At 38.4% G+C, this 20,389-nt stretch overlaps 1 protein-coding gene across 2 annotated transcripts in view; it reads right to left on the bottom strand.

The window, feature by feature from the left end:
* LOC149131564 (uncharacterized) overlaps positions 1 to 20,389 on the bottom strand; it is a 40,378-nt gene that overhangs the window by 3,236 nt on the left and 16,753 nt on the right. Inside the window, exon 3 of one of the 2 annotated variants that reach the window (XM_089339154.1) lies at positions 17,472 to 17,770. The exons of the other annotated variant lie outside the window; for it this stretch is intronic. Within the exon in view, the coding sequence (XP_089195280.1) occupies positions 17,706 to 17,770 (65 nt within the window). The 3' untranslated portion in view covers positions 17,472 to 17,705. Of the gene's footprint in view, positions 1 to 17,471; positions 17,771 to 20,389 lie in introns of those variants that run through there. 2 annotated transcript variants of the gene reach the window in all.

The following is a 20,389-nucleotide window of genomic DNA, read 5'->3' as shown; positions in this document are numbered from 1 at the left end:
CCTACTTCTGCTTTGAGAAGACCCGCAATGACAGACACTCCCTCTTTGTCTCTGTTAGTTTGTCCCTCCTTCCCTTCCCCCCTCTCTCTCTCTTATGCTAAGAGGAAAGGTCATTCATAATATTTTGTACCCCACTTCCACTCTCTCTCTCTCAGTGACTTGACAAATTCATTGTTGCATGTCGTAATTTGAGAAAACCCTCACGACCTCCCTCTCTGTCTCTTTGTTAGTGTAGGATTGTTGCTAACCTGGTTCCACTTTTAGACCCGTAAAATTTCTGACCACAACAAGAGCATTCCCTTAATTCTTGAGTTAGTCAGCTGAAATGTTGGAATAATAGCCTGGCGGTAAGTTTGAATTTTTTAAATCCAAAATATCTGTTTGCACTATTATATTTTTGGAGTGTTCAGAAAACAAAAATATTACCTGTATTATATTTCTTATTTCAGAAGTAGCTAATTAATCTTAAATTTTGTTGAAATTGACTTACAATTTACGCAGACGATTACATTTGTGTTCTTATATAAGAGTAACCTTTTTCGAAATGAGTGAAATGTGTTATAAACAATATTTTGAGAAATAGTTGTTCGAAAAGAGACTTCGATGGAAAACAATTAATTATAAACGGTGAGAGACCAATACCGAATTTACCTAATTTGCGAAGCTACAACAAGAAATTCACGAGACAATTTCAGGTTAATTTGTATGAAAAGAAAAAATGGCTAACTGGAAGTGCTACACTTAATAAATTAATCTGTTGGCTTTGTTTACTTTTTCGCTTAGAAAAGAATGTTTGGAATGATAAAGGCTTTGATTATTTATATAATTTACATATGGCTATAAAGGCATATAAAATCTTTGATATGTCTTAAAATATTCGGGAATGTTCGCATAGACTGCATGTAAAAATCAAAGCAGACAACATCATAATGAGAAAGTTAGACAAAACAGATTCATTCGGCAACGATTGATCGATGTTGTTATTTTCTTTAGGCCTCAAGGAATTATCGGTTCGGGGTCATTTTGAATCTGAAGGCTCTGATAATCGTGGAAATTATAAAAAAAAACTCGTATATTTAATCAGTAAATATGACAAAAAAATGGAAAGTCATCTAGATACAGCTTCTATCTTCACCGGTCTGTCAAACAGAATTCAAAATGACTTGATCGATGCAATTCATAAAGTTATGTTAAATGAGATGCAAAAGGAAATTGAGCAAGTTAAGTTTGAGGGTACTATTCAAGAAGAGTGGTCCCTGTTGTATTAGCGCTTGCACATCATAGATTCATCTATTTCTACGATGTGCCCGAGTCCACCAATTTATTAGGGGTTGCGCAAAAGATAATTACTAGTAATGACCCTCATGTACTTATACCATTGAAAGAGCGGTCATCTCAGACGATGTCCGGCTGTATTATGGGGACCATAATAAATACGTGAGAAGAATGAAGTCTTGTAGTCGTAATTTTCAATTTTCTAGAAACGAAGACTTTTTAATGGACTTTATTTACCAAAAACAGATAAGTGTATAATTTATTTACTTTGTTTAAAAGCAATGATTTACTTTTTGTAAAGAAATTATTTTGTTGAGAAAGAAATCCTCGTACATGTTTTGCGCATGCGCACCTGATTCTTTTGCGCTCATCTGTTAATTTGCATTCGCGCACTCGCGCAAGGTAGTTGCAGGATCGACTAGTCACGCCTAGCTAGCGCGAGTGCGCGCACCGGGACCAGTCTTCTTGAATACTACCCCAAGTTTGTTTTCTATTCTTGTTGACGAGGCATCTGATGTCTCAGCATATTCACAACTGTCAACAGTTTTACGTTTATGTCACAGAAGACTGTTGTGACGAAAGAACGATCTATCGGTTTTAGTGATGTTAGAGTGCAGATTGATCTGCAAATGCTTTATCTCAACATGTTTTTAAATGCATTGAGACGTGGGAATATGGAAACCGATTGATTGTACAGATATATGATGGTGCCGCTACAATGGCAGCACAATTAAATGGGCTACAGGCAAAAGTGATAAAGAAATATGAACGTGCGATCTTTATTCATTGTTGTGCCCATATCCTAAATTTAGTTCTTTCACAATCATGCTCTGCTATGAAAGAATAAACAGACTGGGTACAATAAACGGACTAGGTACAATAAATGGGCTGGGTACATTTTTTACGAAATCACCGAAAAGGGCTAATGCATTAGATAACATTGTTAAAAAAAGATTTCCGAAAGCAACAACAACCTGATGGAATTACGTCTTATTAATTACCACAAAATTATAATTTCATAATCAACCTTTTTGAACACATCATTGAAAATCCTGAAGCATGGGATGATACCACCATAAATTCAGCAATTGGATTCTAATACACTTTAAAAAGCTCCTGATTTCTTATTTTTGTTAGAAGTATTCAGTGATATTTTTTTCTTTTACTGACGTCTTATTTAACATCCTCCAGAGTAAAAGTCGTGACATAGTGTATTGTAAAGAGCAAATAGATAAAACTAGAACTGTACTCGAAAACAAACTTGATAATTTTTCAATCTTTTATGATATGTTAGGGGAAAAATATGGAGTCGATGCAGGAATCTGAATTCAGAGATCCAAGAATATATCTATTGAGCCGCAATGACATTATAGAATGCTTTATAACAAAATTATCAGTACAATAGTTGACCAAATAAAAGCACGATATTCATCCATAGAAGAGTTTAAATTCATGGAACTTTTGAATTTCAACAAAGTTGATGAGTATTGCAAACAATTTCCTGTGGACTCTTTAGATTCTTTAAAAATCACTTATGGCAGATTTTTTGATGTAATACGATTACAAAGTGAGCTCAATGTGATGTATTCAATGAAGGATTTTAAAAAGCGAAGTGTAAGTCATTTAATGAGTTATATTTACAGCAGCGATCTTGTTGAAGCTATGCCAGAACTCTTCAATCAGTGCAAGTTGATTTTGACAATTCCGTCTACCACTGCTTCTGTAGAGCGATCCTTTTCTGCATTAAGGTAGAATCAAAACATACCAAAGAAATGCGACAGGAGAAAGAAGACTGTCTGGGTTAGCACTAATGTCAATTGAAAAAGATTTATTACAACAATTGATCCAGAAAGATCGAAGAATTGAATTAATTTATAAATAAGGTAAATAACATTTTAGAATATTTAAAAAATATATATATATATTAAAGGGCATTTATTGCAGGATTTGGTTAGTGTTTGTTATAACATAAAGTTCGACCTTCTTACATCTGTATTGTTTCGCAGGAAAAATGGTTCGACTTCTTCGTCAAACCTAACCTACATATGTTTTCCTTTCTGTGCTGCTGGGTATAGTCTATTTACGGCCGTAAATAAGTGCCTTGTGTCACTTTCAATAAGTGCCGTGTTTCAATCTCAGAGATGTTGACTTCTGCCACAACAGTTTTGGGGGGATTTTTACAATGTTGAATTTTCGCTGTCTTTCATTGTGTGTGTATTCATGTATATACGTGTATTTTCAATGTGTGAGCGTGAGACGTAGTCTTTTAATATACGGAGTTCAGTAAGTCTCAGAACAGTCTGCTTGAGTATCAACAATTTTCCCGGAATTGATAAGTAGCGTGATAAAGTACCTGACTTGTCTTCGAGAGCGTAATTATCTTAAACCATGACCATATAATGTAACTAAATGTGTTCTCTTAATTAAATCATTTCAAATTGATTCGGCTCAACCAATAGGTATAGGGGCTAATGCAGAATCGCACCTCTTTGAAAAACGAATTTTTGTGAAAAATTTTTTTCGGATTCCTGAATCCAATTTCATTTTTATTACGTTTCACTTATGATTTTTAGACTTTTTAAAGGGAGAGTGAGGATGGGAAAGTACTGACGTTTCGAAGAGAAATAAAAATACAAACAATACACTTATTTCAGGCTCATCTCTACAGAGCCATTTTTTATTCCCTGCTTATTCTAGGTCATACGGGGGTGATTGCATATTCAGAATCTCCCATATGTAAATCGTAGGAATACGAAAAATTTTTTACTGAAAAATTGCCGGGGGTGGGGTGGGGGGAATTCATTGCATGCCCAACCCCGGAAGTCACCGCACGCCACTGACACACACACACACACACACACATGTATATATATATATATATATATATATATACACATATATGAATAGCTAACTATGTAGATATTTACATGCAGAGGTAAGTGGGTTTGGATATCTCACTCCCTACTTATATATATATATATATATATACATATATATATATATATGTAGATACTTACTTGGAGGATGACACCTGCGAAAAGAAGGGCTGTGAAAGAAGGAGACCAAGAGAGACTTGCAATGGCATGGCGTAGGCTAACCTAAAGATGCTGAATACCAAGGAAAATGTTAGAAAAGACCATACTGATTGGCAGTATGTGGAGCTACCGATAAAGCAGTGAGCTGGCAGAATCATTATCACACCAGGCAAAATGTCCATCTTCACATTCTGGGTCCAAATGCCACTGGGGTCAATTCTGTCTTTCATCTTGTCAGGGTCGATGAAAGAAGTACTGGGGGTTGATGTAATTGACTTAACCCCTTTCCTGAAATTGCTGGCCTTGCTCCAAAATTTAAAATTAATATGTGGTGTTGCAGAAGATCTGATCTTCATTTTCTATGATAAAATGTACCCTGATATGCGGGTTACACTGCAGAGGCTGGGGTACTTTGTACTCTGCCAAGTATACAAATTATGTCTTACTGTCCCCTCATCTTTAGAATCCTTTGAGTCTCCCATTACCCTTTTATGCACTCCTGCACCCCATCAGTCCATCTTCGTTCCTCCACCGGGCTCATGCATAAGACACTGCACTGGGCCACCTTCATACTTTTCTTGCTCTGACCTCATCCCTTGGATGCTTTCACCCTTCACTAACCTAACGTATCAAAGACTGCATTGCTCTACTCTCATTCCTTCCCTAAATGCACAAGACTCTGGGCCGTCTTCATGTCTCTGTGATTCCTTCTTTCACATTCATCTCCCTCATTGTCTACTACCAGCCGTTGCAAACTGCTCCCTCCTCTAGGACCACTTCTGTTATCACCCACCATCACCCACCCCTACTGCTGTCCACCTCTGATTAGATTTTGGGATCAATCTGGTACATGCAGCATAAAGCACCCACTACACTCTCGGAGTGGTTGGCATTAGGAAGGGCATCCAGCTATAGAAACTCTGCCAAATCAGATTGGAGCCTGGTGCAGCCATCTGGTTCACCAGTCCTCAGTCAAATCGTCCAAACCATGCTAGCATGGAAGGCGGACGTTAAACGACGATGATGATGATGATGATATATATATATATATATATACATATATATATATATATGTACACACACACAAACATGTATGTGTGTGTGTTGTTTATATTAGTATAATAAAACTTGCATGGTATGGTGGTTACCATGTTAATGTTAATGTACAGTTCTAAATGGATGTGTTGTTGTTGGTAGTAGTGGTGTCAGTTGTGGTGGTGGTAGTAGTGGTGGGATCAAGGCTGGTCTTTTGTATGAGATTATTATGGTAGCATGTTTGTCATTATGAAATAGAAATAAGTGGTAATAAAAATACAAAATGCTTTGTGTGTATATAGAATGTTTTGTGTGTATATATATATATATATATATATATACACCATGGCTGTTATACACAGAATGAAGCCTTTGTGTTCCTATATAAATGGATATATGAATATTTGTATTAATAACAAGGTGATACAAGCATGCACACCCACCCACTCGTGTACATAGTCATACATATTTATGTGTATATATATTCAGTCTTACTGCGTGACCCCTTGGGCAAGTGTCTTCTACAATAGCCCCAGGCTGAGCAAAGCCTTGTCAGTGGATTTGAAACTGAAAGAAGGCCATCTCATATATATATATATATATATATATATATATATGATTATATATATATATATATATATATATATATATATATATATTTATATATATATGTATTGTGTATTTGGGGATGGTCATGTTGCCAGTTTAGCCAATAAAAACACACACACTGTATATTTGGCCGAAATATGATTAATGTAATGTAAAAGCTGAAGCAAATTAACACCAAATATACAGTGTGTTTTTATTGGCTAAACTGGCAACATGACCATCCCCAAATACCACAGTATCTGTTTCAACACACGATTTCACATCAAAAATCTTGCAAAACAAATATATAAACGAAATATATATATATATATATCTGATAAATTCCTCTATTTGCATAATATCGAGGTCTCTTTCTTTCTTTTGTTGCCATTCCTGTCAAATATATATATATATATATATATGATTAAAATAAGCAACAAGGATATCCAAAGTTAATGCAGTATGATCGCTTCATGTGACTCCATTTATTTAAGCAATGTGAACATTACATCAAATGTAAAATGCAGAGCAATCCTCAGCTGCACAAAGATATAGAAATTTTACTGAAATTTCATTTCAAGAGAAGGACATATGTCCTGTTGAAATGACTCTCTTGACGCCATCCAATTCCATTATCATGAATTTGAATTGGGGGCTTGAGTCATAATGAATCTTTCATTAACTGATTCCACAGCCATGGCCACCACCCCTTTGGATGCATTGCAGTTACTCTCTTGATAGGGCTTGGTGACCCTCCAATCAAACCCATCTATGGCCAAATTAGGGAGTCCAGTGCCGTTGTTAAATATTCTTTGATTGTTTTATCTGTTTCAGTCATTTTAGTTGAAGAAATCAACCCCAGGACTTATTCTTTGTAAGCCTTGCACTTATTCTATTGACCTCTTTTGCCGAACCGCTAGGTTATGGGGATGTAAACACACCAACATCAGTTGTCAAGCGATGGTGGAGGGTGAGAGGACAAACACACACACACACAATATATATACAATGGGCTTCTTTCAGTTTCCATCTAATAAATCCACTCACAAAGCTTTGGTTGATTTGAGTCTATGGTATTGAACCTGGAACCATGTGTTTGGGAAGCAAGCTTCTTACCACACAGTCACATCTTTTGCCTCTTATCTTCTTTCAGTCACTGGACTGTGGCCATACTGGGGCACTGCCTCGAAGGGTCTTAGTTGAACAAATTGATCCCAGTATTTATTATTTTAAAGCCTGTCACTTATTCTATCAGTCTCTTTTACTGAACTGCTACGTTATGGGGATGTAAACAAACCAACAACAGTTATCTAGTGGTGGTCAAGGACAAACACAAATGCAGAGATACACCCACATAGACATATACATACATAGATATATACACACATACGTACACACATACGTACACACATACGTACACACATATTATGGGCTTCATTCAGTTTCCATCTATCAAATCTGCTCACAAGGCTTTGGTTGGCTTGTAACTATAGTAGAAGACACTTGCTGAAAGTGCCACACAGTGGGACTGAACCTGGAACCATTTGGTTGGGAACCAAACTTCTTACCACATGGCCACAAAAATTTTTAAAAATGAAATAGTGGAGTGAATATCAATACTTTCTTAGTCCAAGGTAGACATATCCCACATCATTTGAATGCTTGTCATTGGAGAAGATGAATTCAAGCTGATGAGATTCTGCTTGGTACAGATCAAACCAGCCTGTGTTTCGCAAATGGAGTTAATCTGACCAGTTATCACCACACCATCATCATCTCCTGTACCAGCACCACCACTAATACCATCTGCACCATCAGTACCAGCACCTCTACTCTCACCATCACCATCACGAGTACCACCACCACCACCACCACCACTACTACCACTACTACCCCTTTACATTAAACCATCGAGAATGTTCCAGGCAGAAGGAATGGCCTAATATACGACATTTTCAACGATTTATTTCCGGCAAAAACACTCTACCCACCCACCCGCCCCCATCCATCGTCCACCCTTTGTCACTTTCTCTCAAATACATATTATAGAAACACTATTATACTCGTAATACACACACACACATGCATTCACACACACACACACACACCTGCAAACACGTTTAGGAAAAATACACGCACAGACATACATATCGACAACACACACACATACACACGTATATATATATATATATGCCTACATACTTTTCTACAAAATCTTTACACATATACACTTACAAACACATGCATAAATATAGAGACATACATTGATATACATATGCACACACACACACACACACACATTGACATACCTTGATCTGCATACGTTTACACACACACACACACACACACAACACACAACAATCACGCACAATCATTCACACAACACACACACACACACAACATGCACACACACACACACACACACGCACACACATTTATCATACGAGAAAGTAGACACACTCGAGTGATATGACTCACCAAGAAGGGTCTGCATCCTGGTAGTGAGTCCCATCGTTATTTAATGAACCCCCATAAATAAATAAATAAATAAATATGCACGCGCGCGCGCGAATAAAAATACGAAAAATAAAGGAAAACAAAAGCAAACAGACCGGAAGATTTATCAGCCCAGAAGACTGGCGAAACCGGGTGGAGCGTCCGGTTTGGATGTTTCACTTGTTTGTTTATTGAGCGTTTGTTTTTGCAGTTTGTTTCTTTCTTTCTCTTTTTTTTTTTAGATATTATTTTCCCTTTCCTTATATCCCAGGTGATCAATAGAGTATGGACCAGATACTGGGGCACTTACAGATTGCTAATGTTGAAGTTGGAGTTGTGTGGTGGTGGTGGTGGTTTGGGGTGGCGATGGTGTTTAGTTCCAGGTGAGCCCTATTTGAGCAAAGAGAGAGAGAGAGAGATCCATGATACATATATACATACGTGCGTACATAAACACACATGCACACATACACACACACACACACAAATATGCATATAAATGCAAATCCATCCATCCATCCATCCATCCAGACAGATAAATGGATAGATAGATAGATATGTATGTAGATATTTATACATATATGTGTGTGTCTGTGTAATTGTATGTATATAATATGTAATTGTATGTATATATGTGTATATTGGTCTAGATATATTAATGTAGATGTATATATATGAATATATAGTTATGTATGTATGTATGTATATATATATATATATATATATATATATATATATATGCTTGTGTACATGTGTGTGTAAACTTGATATATATAAGTTGACCCGTATGCGTATGGGCGTGTATGTATGCATATACATATTTACATACCGACATATATACATACATATATGCATGTGTGTGAGTGTGTGTGTGTGCATGTGTACACATACACACACACTGTCATATGTAGACATACATATGGACACACACACATACATAGTCGCGCTTGCGCACATATACAGAGAGAGGCCCGAAAGTATAAGCATAGATTTATATCCACAAATCTCTCTCAAATCAGACTATACTTCCTCAAACATGTCAAGACATTCGATAATCTACTCCTATGTATCCCTTAAAAAGGCGGGATGGTCATAACTGGAATACCTTTGTTCATGGGTCTAATAATTGTCTGGACTGACCTGAGCAACAATACTAAAAAATCTAACGCTGGAATTCCACGTATTCTGAACAGAAGAATTCACGAAACGACATTGAAGTCCTAATAATGCCGGTCTTAAGCTGCCGGTTTTGTCGCTAATCTTCCCGCCACACCTTTAAATATTAGCTCAAGACGACATTCTAATGGAGTCGTGTTTACTTAATGGCGTTTAAGATTCACAAGAACCAGTCGCGTTCGTGGCGAATAGATTAAACAGCGTTTAACAGTGTGTGTTTATGTGTTGAGTGAAGAGGCGTAGAGTGTAGTTGTTGACTGCAAAGACAGTGTGTATATTTTAACAGCAGAAACACTGTGTATAGATGGTGACTGGCGAGAGACAGCGTATAGATGTGAAATGGAGCAGCACAATAAGTAAATGTTGGCTGGACAATCACATTGCATAGATACTGCTTTCAAATTTTGGCACATGGCCAGCAATTTCGGGGGAGAATGTAAGTCGATTTAAATTGACCTCGGTGCTTAACTGCTACTTATTTTAACAACCCCGAAAGGATGAAAGGCAAAGTCGACCTCGACGGAATTTGAACTCAGAACGTAATGACGGACGACATACCGCTAAGCATTTCGTCCGGCGTGCTAACGATTCCGCCAGCTCGCTGTCACGCACTGCGTAGATGTAGACAGGAGAGACAGAGAGGATGTTTACTGGAAAGACACAGACCCTTGAATGGGGACGACAGTATGTAAGTGTTAAATGGTGAGGTATATAAAGTGTGAATGTCGACCTGAGAGATAAAGAGTAGAGATATTGGCCGAGAGCATGTAAAAATTCAGTTCTTCCAGATGTTGTGTCTTTCCAAAGACTCACAAACCTGTTCAGACGTTTCCAATTACCTGGCAGGTACTGACTGCGTTTCCTGAATGTACCAAGGTGGACATAAAGAAAACTGTATCGGCCCATTTAGGTTGTATTTAGATAAAGATAGCAAAGGTTGGTCACATTTTAAAATCGTCGACCACAAAATATTTTATCCGAACGGTCGACCTGGATAGCTTTCTAAAGTACGACTTTGCCTTGCATCCTTTCAGGGTCAATAAAATAAGTACCAGCTGAATACTGGTGTCGATATGATCGACTTACCCCCTCCCCACAAAATCTAGGCATTGTGCCCTATAGTAGAAAGGACTACTACTACAACTACTACTACTACTACTACTACTACTACTACTACTACTACTACTACTACTACTACTACTTCTACTACTATTATTATTATTATTATTATATTCAGCGAGGAGAAATCCAAGGTCAAGTGAAACAAAATGGATGAAAGCTCGTTGATTTATTTATAACATGAATGGGAAGTATTTTTTATTTATATATCGAATGTAATAATAATAATAATAATAATAATAATAATAGCAACCACAACAACACAACATAGCCATATTTTCTCCTCCTACCAAAATCACACACATACACACACACATCGACATACACATATGATCCACTTATCTGTTTAATAGATGAGAGTAGATTTCAATGGCGGATTAACTCGTCAAGACTCTGAAGCTGAAAGTAATGTAAACTAAACCGATCAAACCGTCTTTACGATTGAGTGAACACAACAAAATTTTATAAATATACAAGAAGTATTTATCTCTAATTGATAGTGAATGATCAGCCATGTTTAATGATAGAGTTTAACGGAAAGTGGGCGATAGCTTTGCCGATGGAGTCAACCTAGAAATGTTAATTAGTAAACAAAAAATAAAAATAAAATAATATTAACTAACTGGACCCGTGAAAAATTCACGGAAAATATAAAAAATGTGAGCATCTGTAAATTGTGTGCTGGTGCCATGAGAAATGTTTCGATATTGTGACAGTCACAGAATATAGAAAGAAGTGTAAAAGCGATAGTTATTATAATCCAACCCAAATATCTCAGTTATGCAGACGGAAACAGAATTACTATTTCGCCTTAGAAATACATCGGACATATTCAAATAACCTTCTTGGTTTAGTGGTGCAGAACGTCCTTCCGGTATTTTTTTTATTCTTCTACTTGTTTCAGTCATTTGACGGTGACCATGCTGGAGCACCATCATTTACTTGAAGAAATCGACCCCTGGTCTTATTCCTTGTAAGGCCGGTGCTTATTCTTTCAGTCTCTTCTGCCGAAGAGCTAAGTTACAGGGACACAAACACACCAGCAATGTTGGCGGGAGGACAAAAACACACGCACACACACACACACACATATATATAACGGGCTTCTTCCAGTTTCCGTCTACCAAATACACTCACGAGTTTACGGAAAATACACTCGTTGAGTTTACGGAAGATACTCGAGGTAACAACAGCAGAGCGCAAAAAGAGACAGCCAACAGCCAAGTAAGCAGTGTAACGTCTGGTCTGCTCTAACCTTAATAAAAATTCAACTTTCTCGTCTGCTCTGTTTTCCTCAAATACTTACCTATTATAACTCTATATTTTATTCGTTTCTTCCTTCATTTATTTTGAGGAATCTCCAAGAAATAGTGCCAATAGATCTTGGCTACGGTACCATCTTGTGTTTTGGCTACAAGGTCAGGCATTATTTTTGGTTCGCTTCCATTTAAAGAATGGTTACACAACAATTTCGATTATATTTGGTATTTTAATTATCCAAAGTAGCTTCCATCACAGTGTTGTCTGCTGCTTGCATCGTCCTATTTTCAGACGATCTTTTTTTTTTGTATCTTTTATACTATGTTTTTACATGTTTAAGTTATTGGACTGTGGCCATGCTGGAACACAGCCTTGAAGGCTTCCAGTCGAACAAATTGAGCCCAGTACTATTAAGTTTCTTTTCTTTTTATTTATTCTTAAGTTTAGTACTTACTCAAGCGCTCTCTTTTGCCGAACCGCAATGTTATGGGGGCATTAGCAAACCAACATCGGTTGTCAAACAGCAGTAGGAAAACAAACTACTACTACTACTACTGCATGGCATCGTGAGCTAGTGCCTTCTACTATAGCCTCAGTCCGACCAAAGCCTTCCGCTAAGTTACAGGGACGTAAACACACCAACATCGTTTGTCAAGCGGTGGTAGTGGTGGTGGGGCAACTACACACACACACACACACAAAGATATACATATATATACGTCGGGCTTCTTTCAGTTTCCGTCTACCAAATCCACTTACAAGGATTTGGTCGGTTCGAGGCTATAGTAGAAGACATTTGCCCAAGGTGCCACACAGTGGGACTGAACTCGGAATCATGTGGTTGGGAAGCAACCACACGTACATTCCTGCGCCTACGTGTATATGTATGTGAGAGTGTGTATTTGTGTGTTTTTATGTGTGTAGTGTGTTTGTGTCTGCTTGTCCTCAACCGCCTCCTGACAATTGGTGTTGGTGTGTTTACGTCCCCCCATAGCCTAGCGGTTCGGCATAAAGAAACCGATAGAACACGTAACAGTCTGAAAGACTGGGTTCGACTCGTTCGACTTAAAATTCTTCAAGGCGGTGTGCCCCAGCATGGCAGCAGTCTAATGACTGGAAATGGCAAACGGTGAAAAGATCAAAAGAACCCCTCCTCCCCAATCATCCGCTGATGACATTGCTCCAGCATGGCCGCAGTCAATTTGCCTACCAGCACAAGTGAAACAGTGAAAGCGGTAATTGTAAGTGCGAGGTGCAATGCGTTGTTTGTTGCCTACCAGGCTGAAAACGTCTAGACGTCGTCGCTCTACGTCAGCGCTGAGTGTCACATGTTCGATGCCGTATCGAGTTTGTGTGTGTGTGTGTGTGTGTGTGTTGAGTATGACTAACTTGTGTCCTCAGTCACCTCGCGCTACTGTCAGAAAGCGAGCGGACCACGTGATATAAACATACTGCCAACAGATGTTTATACTATAGTTTGTTTGTTTGTGTGTGTGTGTGTAGGTGTGTGTGTGTGTGTTCATCCTTTTCTCTTTCCGAGTGTACGTACATACATACATACACACATACATACATAAATACATGTGTGTGCATATATGCACATACACGTACACATATACAAACACACGCATATATACATATATATATTATACACATACATATACATTGAATTAATGCTTAAGCACTAAAAAATGTATCCACCAAATACGTATATATATATATATATATATATATATATATATATATATATATATATATATATATATAAAAACAAATAGTAAATGAGTATATGCATATATACGTACAGGTATGTGCATACCGACATCCACCTGTATGTATAGGTGCATATCTGGGTACAGGACATTGCAAACAAACGTAGACGAGAACACACGAGCCACATAGAGAACATTCTACTTCATCAGCTACCCACGTTTTAACACCGGCGTTTCGACGAGCTTCGGGCAGGACGCATCGTTAAAACGGCTCGTCCCATGGATCGCAGATTAAATTTGTATACGCAAATTAAATCTAGCCATGGAGGAATGTAGTGGCGGACAAAAAACAAGACAGGAAAACAAACAGAAAAGGCTTTACGGCCAGACGAGAAAAATTATGTGTGTATGAACGCGATGAGGCACGGAACCGAGAGAGACAAAGTGGTGGCGTGCGTTACTTGGCGAAAGCCGAGGAAGGAAAGGATTATTGACCGGAAGCATGTGACCATGCCGGTGTAAAGGGAAGAGAGAGAGTGGTAGAGGGAGAAAGAGAGGGAGGAAGTAGAAGAATAGGTGAGCAACGAGAGGAAAAGAGAAAGAGAGGAAATACGAGGGGGAAAAAGAGATACGTAGTAGTAACAGAGGAAGAACAAGAGGGGTAAGGCGAGATACGTAGTAGTACAGAGGAATAACGAGGGGTGGGAGAAAGGAAAGAGAAAGAGATAGAGTAGCGTCGGAGGATAAGTTTAATATATATATATATATATATATATACACACATATATACACACACACACACACACACACACACACATATATATATATATATATATATATATATATATATAAATACACTCACATATAATATATGTATATATATATATATATATATATATATATATATTGTGAGTGTATACACGCTCTGCCCCCTCTCTCACACACATATACACACACACGTATGTGTGTGCTGGTCTATGCAAAAGTACTTAGCGGCAAAGATCCTCTCCTGTTGTCTAACGTAATCCCCGTTTCAAAAGGCGATCAGTCTTATTATATACACAAGGTTTAAACTTGGGTTACGAGTAGAAGTTAGCCTATATACATGATCCTTTCTACTGAAGGAGCAAGGCCTGAGAATTTTTGGGGGTAGTGGGTAGTAGATTACATCGACCCCAGTACTCGACTGACCCCGAAAGGATGAAAAGCAAAGTCAGTCTCAGCGGAATTTGAACTCGGAACGCAGAGGGGTGAAACACGGATAAGCATTTTACCTGGTTTGCTAACGACTTTGCCATCTCGCCGCCTTACACGTCGATCAGAGGGTCTTAAACTTTTTGGGTCATCGCCACCCCCCCACTTCATGGCCACATAATACCCTCAGCGCCTCCACCCCTATTTTTATGTATAAATAAATATTTTGTATTTTACTAATTTATATACACTATGAATCATTTGATATTTAATATAATATTATATAATTTGTATACAATATTATAATAATATTATAAATTCATAGCGTCCCCCAATCCACTGCTTTCTTCCCAATACCTCCTTTTTCTCTACCGCTCCCCTCCCGCACTGCCCCCTTAAACACTAGCGCACACCTGGACCCTCTCAACGCCCACCGGCGAGCTGGCAGAATCGTTAGCACGCCGGGCAAAGTGTTTAGCAGCATTTCTTACGTTCTGAGTTCAAATTCTGCCGACGTCGACTTTGCTTTTCATTCTTTCGGCATCGATTAAAATAAGTACCAGTTGAGTACTGGGGTCGATGTTATAGACCTAGCCCTTCCTTTAAATTGCAAGCCTTGTGCCAAAAATTGAAATCAATGTAATGTAGGATACATACATGTAGTATTTATCCTACATTGGTCTCTCTCTCTCTCCCTATGTATATATGATGTTATATTACGGGGTGGTCATTTCCCCCCCCAATAAACACACGCACTATATATTCATTCTTCATTTCAGATTTATTATTGTTCTTATATTAATGTCCTTTGTTGGGAAATCTTTCGTCACACACCCTGCGACCTCTTCAGCAACTCTCCATCCCACGTGTCTTGTTCTATATAGAAATCTACTTCTCAGTTACAGAGCAGCAACAAAAAGCAAGAACGATATATAAAAAAAAGCAACTCGTTCGCAAAGTGTCCACTCGTTCACTATAACCTCAAAATCTTGCCTTCAGCAATTTTGGGGTGCCGTCCTCTCTTCCGACTCCCTTGTGGGTTTCAGAACAGTGTCTGACGTTTCTTTGAAGGACGGCCTTCCTCTCTCAGGTATGGCCATACTCGATCGCCTGGGTTAGTCACAAGCACACGCTGATACCCTGTTGACCCCTCTTTGATCTCTTTGATCTTGCATGCAGCACATCCAGGATGTGATAGAAGAGAGAGAGAGGGAGGAAGAGGGGAGAGAAGAAGGCGAGAGAAAGAGAGAGGGAGAGAGGTACTATTATCCGGTTGGTATTCATTTAACGTTGAGCATGCTGAAGGAAGTGAGATGAAGTGCATGACTCAAGGACATATCGCGCCGCCGAGTCTAGGTTAACAAGGCTACCAGTGGTTTCATGTGAAATAATCTTCACAATTTATGAAGCATGCCACAAATAAAGTGTGTGTGTATATATATATATATATATATATATATATATATATATATATATATATATATATATATATATATATATATATATATATATATATAATCATCTAGGTAATTATACTTAAAGTGAATTTACTTTTCAACGGTGTGTTTATATTAAGTGTGATTCAGAAATAGTTATGTTAACTTGTGTTGTATATAGCGGCTGTATGTATGTATGTATGTATGTATGTATGTGCACGCGCGTGCATGTGTATTATATATATATGTGTGTGTGTGTGTGTGTGTACATTTATCTACTTACATATGTAATTAATACATATGTAATTATTGAATATTCTATGCACATACACACACATTCGCACATACATATATATGTATGCATGTATATATATATATATATATATATATATATATATATATATATATATATATATATATATATATATATATATATATATATATGTATGTATGTGTGTGAAAATATATCTATCTACCTCTCTCTCTCTCTAACTATGTGTGTGTTTGTGTGTGAGTGCGTATGTATGTATATGTCTATAACAGACATATGAACATATGAATCATGAAGCGACTATCGGGTGTGGAAGCTCTAAATCTTACAAATGACTAAACACCAATAAACAAACAACTTAATTATGTGAATAAAAATATTCAGAAATATGCGAATAACATCTGGAATTACAGCAAATGAGAACACACACACACACACACACACACATACACACACACACACACACACACAACTATGCCACCGTACGCGTGGCCGTGTGGTAAGAGGTTTGCGTCCTAACCACATCGTTTCGAGTTCAGTCCCGCTGCGTGTCGTATTGGGAAAGTGTTTTCTACTGTAGCATCAGGGTGACCAAAACCTGTTGTTAGGGTGGATTTGGTTAACGGAAACTGTATAGAAGCCTGTCGTACATATGATATGTGTGTGTGTGTGTCTTTGTGCGTGTTTGTCACCGTTCCATCGCATGACAGTCGGTATTTGTTTATATCCCCGTTATCTAGCAGTTCGGCAAAACGGGCGACTAGAAAAAGTACTGGAATCACTCAAACCCCGCTCCGCAAAACAACGACAAGAAAAAAACAAATATCAAAAGAATGTATTTTAATACTATTCTATATTTACAAAAAGAGCCTTACCAACCATCCAACATACCTCCATCATCAGCCGCCCCATGGATATCATTATGGTTTCAACACCTTGGTATATATATATATCTCTCTCTCTCTCTCTCTCGTTGTTGTTATGTTAAACTGTCGTATGTCCACATTTGGCCAAATCTGTTTTTTTTTTCGATATTTGTTTTTGCTTACAATAGCTGGTTCTTTTGGTCAAACTATCGTATCTCCAGCTGCTTCAGATGCCAAGATAATCAAAAATTGTCAAAGTGTAGTACAACGGTTTTGCTATGGAATGGTGAAACTATTTTTTCGTTTTCTGAAAAAAGCAATGCTTTGGATTTACGATACTTTTGCATAATAGCAACGATATATATATAGTGACAATGAATTATTTCCCTGATAGTTTTAAAATGCTGATAGCCACCTTAATTATTTTATAATTTTCACATTGCCATTTTGAGAAATCAGTCGCTGATTCCAATGGCATTCTCCATCAATATATTGACAGGCTGAGTTGGCCTCTATCAGCCGTAATGGAGTGAGCATTACTGATAAGTATTAATTTCCTGTACGAAATTAGTATGCTAATCTAATTCATGTCGCTTGCGGTGGGGAGTGTTGTCTCCTATGTCACTACAAAGAGACTATGGACTTTTCGTGGCTAAGAAGTCTACGAATCCTGTTTCTAGCAATGCCGGTGCCCACTGCACCCTTGTCGATCTCTTAGTGGCGGTGAATTATTTCCTTGTTGGTTTTAAATTGCTGATAGCCACCTCACTTATGTATATATGAATCCCCAAAATGGAACAAGAACGCAACAGACAACAATAGAACATCCGGACAGACGATAAAAAGGCGGACAGGAAAAATAAGGACGGGTCATTCGTGGCCTTTATATATATGTCTTGTATTTGTGTTTTGCCAATTGAGTGGAATGAGACAACGTGAAATGAAGTGTTTTGCTCAAGAACACAACTCATCGTCCGCTCTAGGAGTCGAACCCACAATCTTACGATCATGAGTCCAACACCCTAACCACTAAGCCACGTGCCTTCTCACAGGCACCTTGGGCATGTACTAGCGGTTCCGTAGCACCCCGTGCTAGAGATAGAGTGAACTCGTCGGCAGCAGGACGTTGGATAACCGACAAGGAGGATGGAGGATGAGTCTGAAACCAACGGCTTGAAGGGTATTGCGGCCAAGCGGATCAACAAGCTTGTGAGTTGCCACTGCGGGACAGCCTCATCGTCGACTTTGCACGTTGCCCCCTTTAACACCACTGAGGAAGGCCCATGGAGTCAATCTGGTGGTGATGGACGTCAACTGCTTTACTCACCGGCCACACGGCTTTTATTTCCGAACAGAAGAACAGTCAAATAGTCACCGTCGACCTACGACGGTGAACCGACGACGACGAAGTCGACAACATATATATATATATATATATATATATATATATATATATATATATGCACACACACAACAAACACACGCAGTGGAAGATAGCTAGATAAACAGATAGATAGACAGACAGACAGATAGACAGATAGATAGATAGATAGATAGATAGATAGATAGATAGATGGAGAAAGAGAGTGAGAGTGAGAGAGATAATACAGGCACACATATACACATATGTGTATAGATGTAGACAAAGAGCCAAGCAGAGAGTGAGAAAGATATTTCATACATAAACATGTTTGTGCTTGGCACAAGTGGAATGTTCCAGTAATATTCCTTGTGTTGATACGTCTATGCGTATATTGAATAACAATAGCATTGTGTATATTTATAAGCTGTCCAGTCTTTCCTGCCTCTGGCATTGTACATTGTTTTAGCAACAACATCTCGTCGTAATGCAAGGTAGTACCTTGGTGACATTTTCGGGTGATTGCTGATCACGTGGCTGATGTCTTCTACGGAAGTGTGACATACTTACGTTGTTGCATTATGGGAGTTTGAGAGCTTCGCTGTCTCTTTTGTTTACTGGGAGTTTTCGTAGCTGTTTCTAGATCTCGCCTTTTTTAAAAGTATGTATGTATGTATGTATGTATGTATGTTATGTTATGTATGAATGTACAGATGCTTGCATGCAGTCACATATGTATGTATGTATATACCTATATATAGATGCTTGCAAACAGACATGAATGCATGTATATATATATATGCAAGCATGGATGTATATATGTATGTATGCATGCATGCCTGTGTACATGAATACATGCATTTATGTACGTATGTATGTATGCATGCAGGCGTGTATGCATTTGTGCATGTGGAGCACCTACATAAAAACTGTCCGACGAACGGGAACGTGAAACAGTTTCTGCGATGTCTTTGCATATTACTCTACCTCCGGTATTCGAGTACTATTTTTCCCACCTTGTTTCACATTTATGTGCTTACTCTGGTTAGTGGAGGCGCAATGGCCCAGTGGTTAGGGCAGCGGACTCGCGGTCATAGGATCGCGGTTTCGATTCCCAGACCGGGCGTTGTGAGTGTTTATTGAGCGAAAATACCTAAAAAAGCTCCACGAAGCTCCGGCAGGAGATGGTGGCGAACCCTGCTGTACTCTTCCACCACAACTTTCTCTCACTCTTAGTTCCTGTTTCTGTTGTGCCTGTAATTCAAAGGGTCAGCCTTGTCACACTGTGTCACGCTGAATATCCCCGCGAACTGCGTTAAGGGTACACGTGTCTGTGGAATGCTCAGCCACTTGCACGTTGATCTCACGAGCAGACTGTTCCGTTGATCGGATCAACTGGAACCCTCGTGATGGATTAGATTGGATCTGTAGTCTTCGAATCAGCTTTCTCCTTTCTGGTTTTGAGAAGCCTCATTTCTCAAGATTGGTATTTAGGCAGTGTGTTACATATCCCAGGGCCCCAGTATCTATGTGTGTATGCATGTGTATGTGTGTGTGTATGTATGT

This window comes from Octopus bimaculoides, chromosome 21 (genome assembly GCF_046866305.1).
Source record: "Octopus bimaculoides isolate indiv1 chromosome 21, ASM4686630v1, whole genome shotgun sequence".
Classification (NCBI taxonomy): Eukaryota; Metazoa; Mollusca; class Cephalopoda; order Octopoda; family Octopodidae; genus Octopus; species Octopus bimaculoides.
The sequence above is the reverse complement of the archived record's forward strand: the minus strand, read 5'-3'. Positions and strand labels throughout refer to the sequence as shown.